At 48.7% G+C, this 11807-nt stretch overlaps 1 protein-coding gene across 1 annotated transcript; it reads left to right on the top strand.

Moving 5' to 3' along the window:
* The first annotated feature begins 7012 nt into the window (after nt 1-7012).
* Nucleotides 7013-8757, top strand: LOC137834174 (uncharacterized). Its single transcript, XM_068642237.1, has 3 exons — nt 7013-7600; nt 7808-8404; nt 8704-8757. The coding sequence occupies exons 1-3, from the start codon at nt 7013-7015 to the stop codon at nt 8755-8757; spliced, it is 1239 nt and encodes a 412-aa protein (XP_068498338.1).
* Nucleotides 8758-11807: the final 3050 nt, after the last annotated feature.

Here is an 11807-nt window from a genome sequence, read left to right as displayed (position 1 = left end):
TCAACGTCTTAAATGCGCTACGTTTCGTAATTAAGCGCTTTAATGAGTGCGTTACGTTTGAGATTAAAAGCGCTTTAAGGCGCTTTAAATGCTGGGGCAGTTTAAATAGCGCTGAGAATGTCGGAAAAAGGGTTCGAACCTTTGGCAAATTTACGAGAAACTCTCTGGTTGCTTGCCCGTGCTTTAAGATTACGTACAAGTGACTGGAGAATATTTTTGCCTGAAGAAGACAACACACACACATATACACAGTTCTTTTACCACCTTCAGAGTGCCACACGCGGTGCTCAGATACGTGGGTGGTCAGTTTTTTGGTGTTTCTTGCTGGCTGACTTGAGCGTCGGAGTGCACACGGTCGGTAGGGCGCCTCTTTGTCCCTTTTTTTTGCAGGAATCCGCGGGCAACCAGCGGGAAGGAGACCCCAGCTGACGGTTGAGGTCGTGCACGAAGACGTCCCGGTCAACCGGACGGAACAAAAGCTTTAGGAGCTAAGGGACGTTTATTTTCTCTTTTTGTAATTTCTTTGTGTGAAGGTGCTTAGGAGGGAAACATTAGAAACCTCTTTTGTTAAAGCATCTTTATGTCCTTAGTTAGGTGTATTAGGGGGGGTGCATTAGTAGATAGGTGTAGGAGTAACTAGGGAGGTGCCAAAGTGAGAAAGAGGGTCACACCTTCTCCATGACCTTAGTTGGCGCCGGTTGCATTTGAATTTAGGAGGGAATTTTGAATTCTTTTAGCTTGCATTTCAGCACCTCTAGGCTATAAATTAAGGTGCTGCCCTTGTACATTGCAGATTTGAATTTTAATTAGAGAAACTATACTCAATTTTTGAGAGAGCATTGGAGAGCTTTGTGCCTTCTTCACTAGTCTTATCTTGATGGTTCCATGGTTACCTCAAGTGGCGGCTTGCACACTTATCTTGGAGTCTCCATCCTCCTAGTGGCGTGATCATCCAACCATTCTTCCATCTTCATGAGCTTTCTCTTCTCCTTCCTTCCTTCCTTCTCTTTACTTGTTCATGTCTTAGCTTGCATTCTTTGAATTTCTGTTTGGTATTTTTTCAGCTTGTGTTAGTTTTGCTTCAGTGCTTTTGTTTCTTGACTGTTCTTCATCCTTTCTTCTTCAATTCAAGTCTTTTGTTCGGTGCAATTTAGTTTTTGTGTTGTTTAATCGGTGCCTTTGCATTTTTCTTTCAATTCAATCGGTTCAATTTGACAATATGTGGAACTTCCATATGAGTTTGTGTTTTGGCACTAGTTTTGGTGAGTTCTTGTTCATAGAACCTTGATCCAATTCTATGATAAAGTGCCTATCTCATAACCAACTCAAGATGATTCCTAAGAATGTCAAGAATCATTCTAGTTGTGCTAGTAGAATCACATCATGTGGTATCAATCGTTTAGGTGTGTTCTTGTTTAAATTTTGAGTTGTGTAGCACTTTAATTTCAAGAGCTCTTTAATTTCTTGCAATTTAAGGTTTTGGTTTAGGCTTATTTGAGTTTACTTGCTGTTTTAATTCTTTTGCCTATCATATGTTTGAGTATTTTCCTTTTTTGAATCCATACAAGTTTTGTCTTAGTCTTGTTTTTCCATAATTGTCATCACTTCTTGTAGTACTTTTATTGTTTTATTTTTTCTTGCTTTAGTGTCATATAATTTTCTGAGTTTGATACTTGATCCTTTGTGCATTTTCTGTTTTAGTTTGAGTTCATGCTTGTATTTTAGACCTATACAAGTTCCTATACATCACTTTCCATTATGTCTTTGCTAGTTCATAATTCTGTTTTTCATTCCTATTAGGCTTCCTCTGTTTTCTAAAAACGTGTTTACTGTTTTTCCTTATTGCAATTGATTTACTCACTGGAAAATTCTGTAGTTCTGGATTTGTGATATTCAAAGTGCTATAAAAGATTAGAAAAAATAAGTACTCAAAAATTCAAAGTACACAAAAAATGATAAATAAAATACAAAAAGTGTACAATTCTGCCTAAAAAAATACAGTAATCTGGCAGCGATTTTGAAAACTTTATCTCAATTAATTGGCTTACTTTTTTGAAGTGATTCCAGTGCCATTTTTGAGGTAAGATCTTGAAGTTTGTGTGTTTAAAATTTCATAATCCAGTTCGCCCTATATCATTCCAGTTAAATCAGTGAACATCAAGCACAGTTTGCAAAAAAAATATTTTTTCCAGTAGCTAATTTTTGTTTTCTTCATCTACTCTAGTGCTTTTCTTTAGTTATTCTTTGGTGTGCCTACTTTCTCATTGAGTTCTTTAATTTTCTTGCTTGTCTTTTGTTCATTAATCTTTGAAGTTTGTCAAATATCTAGTATTCCTTTTGTTCTAGCCTTTCTTTGCTTATACTTTTTCTTGTTTGTCTTTATTGTTTCATTGGTTTTGTTGTGGTTGGCTTTGAGATTGGTGTGCCTTGCCTTGACATCTTTCATTTGAGGATTCCAAGACCTCAAGATCAGATTGGTGCAAGGACATTATTTCTTTGAGAGTGACCTATTTTTTCTGGCCAAATTCACTTCGGCAATTGCATTGCCAAACACACCTGTTTTTGCTAATTTTGTTTCTTGACTTGTTTGCTGTTTTTGTGTGTTTGCTGTTTTTAATTACAAATGGCTGGATTTTCAAGTGATGCATCCTACAAGCAGCATTCTCCTTCCAAAGCTTCAATCCTTGGTGAATTACATGAAGCACAACGAACCATTAGGCGTTTGGAAGAGAAATTGCAAAAGATGGAGGTGCAACAAGCTAGGCCATCTCCTTCTATCCATGATGGGCATCATTCACATAGACCTTCAACAAGAGCTTCTTCAAATGATTTTGGCCGTGAAGAAGACCATAGGAGAAGGAGAACTCCACCCTAATTTCATTGACATAGACATCACAACCAAAGGGAGAGACATCACTATGGAAATGGCTTCTACCAAGATGCAAAGTCTAGGCTACCTTCGGTCAAGCTTCCTTGTTTTAATGGCTCTAGTGATCCTAATGTATATTTAGATTGGGAGGCTAAGTGTGAACAAATATTTGAGATCCATGAGATCCAAGATGAGCATAAGCTTAAGCTAGCCACCTTAGAGTTTAGTGATTATGCCATGAAATGGTGGCATGGTGTTGTAAAGGACATTATCTATCACAAGGGTCCTCCCGTGGTCTCTTGGAACTCTTTAAAGGATCACATGCGCGCTAGATTTGTACCCCCACATTTTAGGAAAGACCTCATGTTGAGACTCCAACGGTTTCAATGTTTTCAAGGTTGCCACGTCAGCAAGAATGACACATCACCGGGTGCCACGTGGATGGCGTGGGCGAGGCCTTAGTCTTTTCACTGAAGACAAGTCATCAGCTTAAGACTGGGGGGCTTGTGTACCGTCCCATACCCGGGCGTTGACTAAGTTAAGGTCAAAGTCAGCGTCGAGGTCAAAGTCAACGTAAGGCGTCGCCCAGGTGGGGTGACGCCAAGCGCAGGCGTCGCCAAGAGGAAGCATCACCAAGAGGAAGCATCGCCAAGATAAGGCGTCGCCTAGCAGGGTGTCGCCAAGGTGGAATGACACAAAAGCAAGGTGACCACAGCGCTGCTCCCCGACACCCATGGGTAGGAACGACCATGGAGGGGGCGACGCCGTGGGAAGGCCTCAGACCCCTGGTAACCAGGGAACAGTGATAAAGAGAAGAGAAAGGTGGCTTCAAGGCCACAGAAATAGCGCCAGTATAGAGCAACCTGACTCGTGAAGTGCCCCAGCCATCCAGAAATGCCCTTGGGATAGATACGACCCAGGAGAGGGGTCATGCCCGGGGGCAGCCAGGCACAGGGCACGAGAGGAAGGTAGATACGCTCTCACAGTGAGTGACTAGAGGCTTGGGGGCATGAGTTTGCACCCTAAAAGTCACCCCTTGCGCAGTTGCACTCCCAGGTAGGAGGGCTCACGCGAGGAAACACCCTCAGATAGGGTAACGATGCTGTGAGGTCCTCCACGTGTACAGCAGCCAAGTCAGAATGGAAACGCCACGTTGTCAGGTACAAGGTAATTCAAAGCGCCTTAAAGCGCATTTAATTATAAAAACGCTCAGCGCATTTAAGACGTTCGAAACGTTCGGGAGCATTTATAGTACCTTAAACGCTCGAAACGGAAAACTGTATTAAATAACCTTAATTACCTTGTACTTGACAACGTGGCGTTACCATTCTGACTTGGCTGCTGTACACGTGGAGGACCCCACAGCACCGTTACCCTATCTGAGGGTGTTTCCTCGCGTGAGCCCTCCTACCTGGGAGTGCAACTGCGCAAGGGGTGACTTTTAGGGTGCCAACTCATGCCCCCAAGCCTCTAGTCACTCACTGTGAGAGCGTATCTACCTTCCTCTCGTGCCCTGTGCCTGGCTGCCCCCGGGCATGACCCCTCTCCTGGGTCGTATCTATCCCAAGGGCATTTCTGGATGGCAGGGGCACTTCACGAGTCAGGTTGCTCTATACTGGCGCTATTTCTGTGGCCTTGAAGCCACCTTTCTCTTCTCTTTATCACTGTTCCCTGGTTATCAGGGGTCTGAGGCCTTCCCACGGCGTCGCCCCCTCCATGGTCTTTCTTACCCATGGGTGTCGGGGAGCAGCGCTGTGGTCACCTTGCTTTTGTGTCATTCCACCTTGGCGACACCCTGCTAGGCGACGCCTTATCTTGGTGACGCCCTGCTAGGCGACGCCTTATCTTGGCGACGCCCTGCTAGGCGACGCCTTATCTTGGCGATGCTTCCTCTTGGTGATGCTTCCTCTTGGCGACGCCTGCGCTTGGCGTCACCCCACCTGGGCGACGCCTTACGTTGACTTTGACCTCGACGCTGACTTTGACCTTGACTTAGTCAACGCCCGGGTATGGGACGGTACAATTTTAAGCACAAGCGTTTCAAGCTCCTTATAATATTCATCCACATTTAGCGTGCCTTGTTGAAACCGTTGGAGTCTCAACATGAGGTCTTTCCTAAAATGTGGGGGCACCAACCTAGCGCACATATGATCCTTTAAAGAGTTCCAAGAGTCCACGGGAGGACCCTTGTGATAGATAATGTCCTTTACAATTCCATGCCACCATTTCATGGCATAATCACTAAACTCTAGGGTGGCTAGCTTAAGCTTATGCTCATCTTGGATCTCATGGATCTCAAATATTTGTTCACACTTAGCCTCCCAATCTAAATATACATTAGGATCACTAGAGCCATTAAAACAAGGTAGCTTGACCGAAGGAAGCCTTGACTTTGCATCATGATAGAAGCCATTGCCGTAGTGAGTTATTTCCCCTTGGTGATGATGTCTTTGTCCATGGACTTGGGGTGGAGGTCTCCTTCTCCTATGCTCATCTTCACGGCCAAAATCATTTGAAGAAGCTCTTGTGGAAGGTCTATGATGCTCATCATGAATTGAAGGAGATGGTCTAGCTTGTTGCACCTCCATCTTTTGCAATTTCTCCTCCAACCGTCTAATGGTTCTTTGAGCTTCATATAATTCACCAAGGATTGAAGCTTTGGATGGAGAATTATGCTTGTATGATGCATCACTTGACAATCCAGCCATTTTGGAAATAAAAAAAAACAGCAAACACACAAAAACAGCAAACAAGTTAAGCAACAAAAATTAGCATGACGTCAACAAGAAAAGGTATAAGCAAGGAAAGGTAATTGCTAAAGGAAAACTATATGTGATCCGATCGGTCATCGGTAGTCGATGACGTCAGCAACAGAGAACCATGTGGACCACTCGCGGGGTGACACGCGGACCAGGTGACAGATAGATCGGGGTGAACGTGATCGGTTATCACTAACCAAATGACCACCGGCAGATCAGGCGGCAGCGAAGTCAGGGGACAGACCACCCAGAACGATGATCGGTGGTCAGTAACCAAGTGGCCACCAACAGACCAGTTCCCAGATGAACGCCTGGGGGCAGAACGCGAGAAGCAACAGGGCACCGATCCATCATCGGGCGCATGGTCATCGGGGTTTCGTGTTACATGCAGTTAAACTGGGACTGAGGTTCCCAGCAAGAGCGTTACGCATGGACCTCGCATGAGCACATCTCAGGGAATCGTGCACGAGAGTGGCCTGAGGGAACTAGTAAACCAGTCAGTGATTGGTGATTCCCTCAACCCATTACGTGCGCGGTACCGTGAAGGGTAAGCCGTTACGCAGAGAGCGACGCTTGGTGAGTGTGCCTAGACCAGCCACACCCGGCGTTCTCCTGAGAGTATGCGATTTACCCAGGTGGAAGAAATATCCTAAGTTACTCCGCAAGGGAATAACTTAGACACACAAAGAGAAGCGCTAGAGCCCTTCAAGTAGTGACACGTGAATGGTTAGATGTGAGTTGCATACCTCCACGTGTCACCATCTGAGAGGGGCGCGGCCCAGATAAAGCTGTACTCCGTACCACTAAAGGTACAGACAAGCGCAGAGACGCGCGGACACGCACAGACACTCACACTCTACTGATTCTGGAGGTACGTTGTCGCAGAAAAGCATAACAGGATTCTGACACATGCCAGAAAGCATAACAGAATTCTATTAGGCCTAGATGCAGGCGGAGGCATAAAACAGAATCAGGGTGAGAGTAAAAAGAAGGAAAGAGAGAACAAAAGTTTACATACACTACTAGTTTTTCTCATTGGTGGTTCTGTGATCTAACTTGATCGTCGGAGTGCAAACGGCCGCTAGAGGCGCCGTCTGTGTGTTTTGCAGGTCGTGTTTGGAGATCCTAGAGAAGGTTTTGAGAGTGATTTTGCAGATAGCACAGTCGCGTAGACGAGGCAGAGAGAGCTACGAAGCGATTCCTCTGCGCTCGAGTTGTCGGCAGGATCATTTGGCGCCCACCGTGGGGCCCGAGTGAATCGTGGTCCCATTTACACCACAGTTTTTGAAGCTTACCGAAGTTTTGCCAAGCTCTTTGCTAGGGAAAGATGCCAAGAAACAGAAAACCATCACCTGCGCCATCTGTTGACGAAGGAGCTATGACAATGGCGCAGGTCCTGGAGATGGTGCGTACGCTGCAGGACAACGCCGCGGCATTGAGAGTTGAGCAAGAGAGGATACAGACGGAGTTGGCTGCGTCGCAGAGTAGGAACGACGAGCTGATTCGCGTCAATGAAGAGCTAAGGAGGACGTTGCAGGCACAGAAGGAACGCGCGGTTGAAGAAAGGGTGTCGAGGCCACCGTCGCCTCCAAGAGCGTTCCCCATGCCATTCTCCCCTGAAGTCATGGGAACCATGGTGCCTCCCAACCTGGTGGGAGTGAAGGCATCATTCACGGGGGTAGAAGATCCGGAGGCGCATCTGACGGCGTTCCACACCCAGATGATGTTGTCTGGGGACTCAGACGTTGTGTACTGCAAAATGTTCATGAGCACACTAAGCGGAATCGCCATGGAGTGGTTCGTGAGCCTACCAAAAGGACATATCACGTCCTTCCCTCGGTTTTCAAAGCTTTTCACTGAGCAGTACATCGTTAACAAAGCGCCCGCAGTAGTGTCATACGATTTTTTCGATGTACGACAGTACCAAGGCGAGTCGCTGAAGGACTACCTCAACCGCTTTGGAGCACAAGTGGTTAGACTGCCCAGCAAGGATGAGGATATGCTGGTGCACGCATTTAAGAAGGGAGTGCTGCCTGGTCCCTTCAGTGAGTCCCTCATCAGGAGCCATCCCAGCACCTTTGCAGAGATCCGACGACGCGCGGTGGCGCACATAGTGGCAGAAACAGAGGTTTCTGAGAAAAGAGGAAATGTTGCACCACCAAGACCGCGTGGAGGGCAGGGGAAGCCGCAACAGCAAGCAAGGGTGCATGAGGCCAAGGAAGGGAAGAAGGTGCAGGGAAAACCTCGTCCCTATCCACCAGGCAAGGACCAGGGCAGGGGGCGTACAAGGGAGAATAATGCACCCCCAAGATACAATTTCATGGTGGGATTGGTGGATCTCATCGTCCTTCCTGCTGTAGCAGCGAGACTACGCGTAACGGAGAAGGCAGATAAGGTACTTGGTAGGAAGAAGAATGAGTGGTGTGAGTTTCACCAGGCCTTTGGCCACACACTCCACTCCTGTTTGGCGTTGGGACACCAACTGGCAGAGTTGGTGAAGTCTGGATTCCTGGCAGATTACATGCGTGAGCCGCAGGGTGATCGCGGGTCGGGATCCCAGGCTGGAGAACAACAACATGAAGTCCCTGTGCACGGGGAAGTGCAAACAATCGCGGGAGGCTTCTCTGGCGGGGGATGCACCGCGTCACAGAGAAGGAGGTACACTCGATCGGTTATGGCGGTAGACTCGGTAGACGAGAGCCATTACCCTGAGGTAGATATTGTCTTCAGGAAAGCTGACCTACGGGACGTTGTCCCACACGATAACGACCCTGTGGTCATTTCCCTCATCACGGCAGGAAGACGAGTGCACAGAGTGCTCGTAGATCAAGGAAGCTCGGCAGACGTCATGTTCTGGACGTCGTTTAACAAGTTGCAGTTGTCCCCTGATCAACTAAGGCCGTATACCGGGTGTCTCTACGGCTTTGCAGGGGATCAGGTAGAGGTGCGGGGGTACATTGAGCTGAGGACAACATTCACTGATGGAACGACAGCCCGCACCGAAAGGATAAAGTACTTGGTGGTGAACGCCCCTTCTGCGTACAACATTTTGTTGGGGAGGCGAACCCTCAATAGGTTGGGCGCAATACCATCAACGAGGCACATGAAGCTGAAGCTGCCGTCGATTGAGGGGACTGTAATAACCATCAAGTCGGATCAGGCTGAGGCTAGACGCTGTTATGAGAACAGCCTAAAGCAGAAGAGAAGCGTATGTCACGTCACCACGACACCACCACCAGGTGTGCGCGAAGAGCGATCGGTGGTTAGGGAAACACAGGGTGCTCAGAGGATGGAGAACGCTACGGTGGGGGGCTCCTAGGTAGCTCAGGTTGAAGAAGAAGAGGAAGGCGCGATCGCTCCTCACGAGTCAGGGATCGCGAGGGCGGTCATCGCCAGTGAGAGAAGGCCCCACCCAGCTGAAGGATGGGTCGAAGTGGACGTCAGGGGGAAAAAGTTCAAATTGGGGGGATCCCTCGTTGAAGAAGAGCGAAAGCTGATTGTTGGTGTTATCGAGAAGCACATGGGTGCCTTTGCCTGGTCAGCGTCCGACATGCCAGGAATCGACCCCGATTTCCTTTGCCATTGTCTGTCGATGGATCCTAAGGTTCGACCTGTGCGACAAAGGCGAAGGAAATTCAACGAGGAAAGGAGGAAGGTGATCCACGACGAAGCACAGAAGCTCCTTGCTGCAGGGCACATCAGAGAGATCCAGTACCCCAAGTGGCTAGCGAACGTGGTACTGGTTCAGAAGGCAAGCGGCAAGTGGAGAATATGCGTGGACTTCACTGACCTCAACAAGGCATGCCCCAAAGATTCTTACCCCTTACCCAGTATAGACGCCCTAGTTGATAGCGCATCGAGGGGGAAGCTACTCAGCTTCTTGGATGCTTTCTCAGGGTATAACCAGATCAGGATGCACCCCATGGATGAGTGCAAGACCGCGTTCATGACGGAACGGTCTTGCTATTGCTACAGGGTCATGCCGTTCGGATTAAAGAACGCGGGGGCTACCTACCAGCGACTCATGGATAGGGTGCTCTCGCCCATGCTGGGAAGGAACGTACATGCATATGTAGATGATATGGTGGTCATGCAGCTGATCTGGAGGAACTATTCACCACCATCGCCAAGTACAGGCTGAAGCTCAACCCTGAGAAGTGTAGTTTTGGCGTGGAGGCTGGCAAGTTCTTGGGTTTCCTCTTAACAGAGCGGGGAATCGAAGCTAACCCAGAGAAGTGCGCAGCAATCGCGGCAATGAGGATCCCGACGACGGTGAAGGAGGTGCAGCAGCTCACCGGTCGCTTGGCAGCCTTATCCCGGTTTATGTCCGCTAGAGGGGAGAAAGGTCATCTGTACTTCCAGTGTCTTAAACGCAACAGCAGATTCCTTTGGACACAGGAGTGCGAGGAGGCCTTCATCAAACTGAAGGAGTATCTGGCGAGCCCACCAGTCTTGTGTAAACCTCAGGTAGGCATCCCTCTTCGCCTATACTTCGCTGTTTCGGAGAGAGCAGTCAGCTCAGTCCTGGTGCAAGAGCAAGATCAGTCCCAGAGGCCTGTGTACTTCGTGAGTAAGGTGCTGCAAGGCCCTGAAACAAGGTACCAGGCCCTCGAGAAGGCTGCCCTGGCGGTGGTATTTTCAGCAAGGAGACTCAGGCATTACTTCCACAGCTTCACAGTGGTGGTAATGACAGATCTGCGCATCCAAACATGCTGAAGAAACCTGACGTAGCAGGAAGGATGGTCAAGTGGGCGGTGGAATTGTCAGAATTTGACATTCAGTACGAGCCCCGAGGACCGATCAAGGGGCAGGTGTTCGCGGACTTTGTGGTCGAGCTGTCGTCGATCGCGACACCTGCAGAAGGTTTAGATTTCCGATGGGTGTTATCGGTGGACGGCTCCTCTAATCAACAGGGGAGCGGCGCTGGAGTCATTTTGGAAGGTCCAAACGGGGTACTGATCGAGCAGTCCCTCCGCTTTGCCTTCAAGGCTAGCAACAATCAGGCGGAGTATGAAGCCCTGATCGCAGGAATGTTGCTAGCAAGAGAAATGGGAGCAAGGAACCTGCTGGCTAAAAGCGACTCTTTGCTAGTCACAGGGCAGGTTACAGGGGAGTTCCAGGCAAAGGATCCCCAGATGGCAGCCTACCTGGAATATGTACAGCTCCTGAAGACGTCCTTCACCGAGTTTGAATTCGTGCATGTGCCAAGAGAGCAAAATGCCAGAGCAGACCTGCTCGCCAAGCTGGCCAGCTCAGGCAAGGGGGGGAAGCAGAGGACCGTCATTCAGGAGACCTTGAAGGTACCGCGAGCGTTCGTGTCAGACAACCAGGTACTTCATGTGTACAAATCAATGGAGCGTCTGACGATCGGTCATCGGTCGTTAACTCAAGAAACGTTGAAAGCACCGAGGGTGAGAGCGCGACCGTCGAAGATCGATGAGTCGATGGAGGTCCGCGCGGTGAAGGAACCCAACACCTGGATAACACCATACCAGTTGTACTTAGAAGATGGTGTACTCCCACTTGACGTGGCAGAGGCAAAAAGGATAAAGAGGAGCTCAAGTAAGTTTACTCTAATTGATGGAAACCTCTTTAGATTCGGATTTTCTCACCCTGTGCAGATCTGCGTGCACGGCGAGCAATGCACCAGACTCATGTCTGAGCTGCACGAGGGGGTGTGCGGAAGCCATGTAGGTGGTCGCGCTTTGGCAAACAGGATACTCCGCGCGGGGTACTACTGGCCAAAGCTGAAGGAAGACTGCGTGAGGTTTGCTCAGCGTTGCAAACAGTGTCAACTTCTCGCGGACTGGCACAAGGCACCTCCTGAGGAGTTGAGGTCCATCCATAGCCCGTGGCCATTCCACACATGGGGGATCGACATCCTAGGACCTTTTCCCCTGGCGATAAGGCAAATGAAGTTTCTCATCGTGGCCATCGAGTACTTCACCAAGTGGGTGGAGGCAGAACCAGTCGCAGACATCACCGCACAGAAAGTCGAGCACTTCGTCTGGAAGAACATCGTTTGTCGCTTCGGAATACCCAAGAGGTTGATCTCCGACAATGGCACCCAGTTCACGAGTCATCAGCTGAGGAAGATGTGTGAGGAGTTAAAGATACAGCAGGTTTTCGCTTCAGTGGAACACCTGCAAACCAATGGGCAGGTGGAGTCGGCCAACCGA

The sequence above is a fragment of the Phaseolus vulgaris genome, chromosome 5, assembly GCF_000499845.2.
Source record: "Phaseolus vulgaris cultivar G19833 chromosome 5, P. vulgaris v2.0, whole genome shotgun sequence".
Taxonomy (NCBI): domain Eukaryota; kingdom Viridiplantae; phylum Streptophyta; class Magnoliopsida; order Fabales; family Fabaceae; genus Phaseolus; species Phaseolus vulgaris.
This window is presented reverse-complemented; position numbering and strand designations above follow the sequence as displayed.

What these genes read in the sequence shown, in the direction of transcription:
- LOC137834174 (XM_068642237.1), top strand. Translation starts at nt 7,013, where the DNA reads ATGGCGCAGGTCCTGGAGATGGTGCGTACGCTGCAGGACAACGCCGCG. An exon ending in ACCGCTTTGGAGCACAAGTG is followed by an intron (nt 7,601 to 7,807) that starts GTTAGACTGCCC and finishes CGTGGAGGGCAG; the next exon opens with GGGAAGCCGCAACAGCAAGC. An exon ending in CACACGATAACGACCCTGTG is followed by an intron (nt 8,405 to 8,703) that starts GTCATTTCCCTC and finishes AACCCTCAATAG; the next exon opens with GTTGGGCGCAATACCATCAA.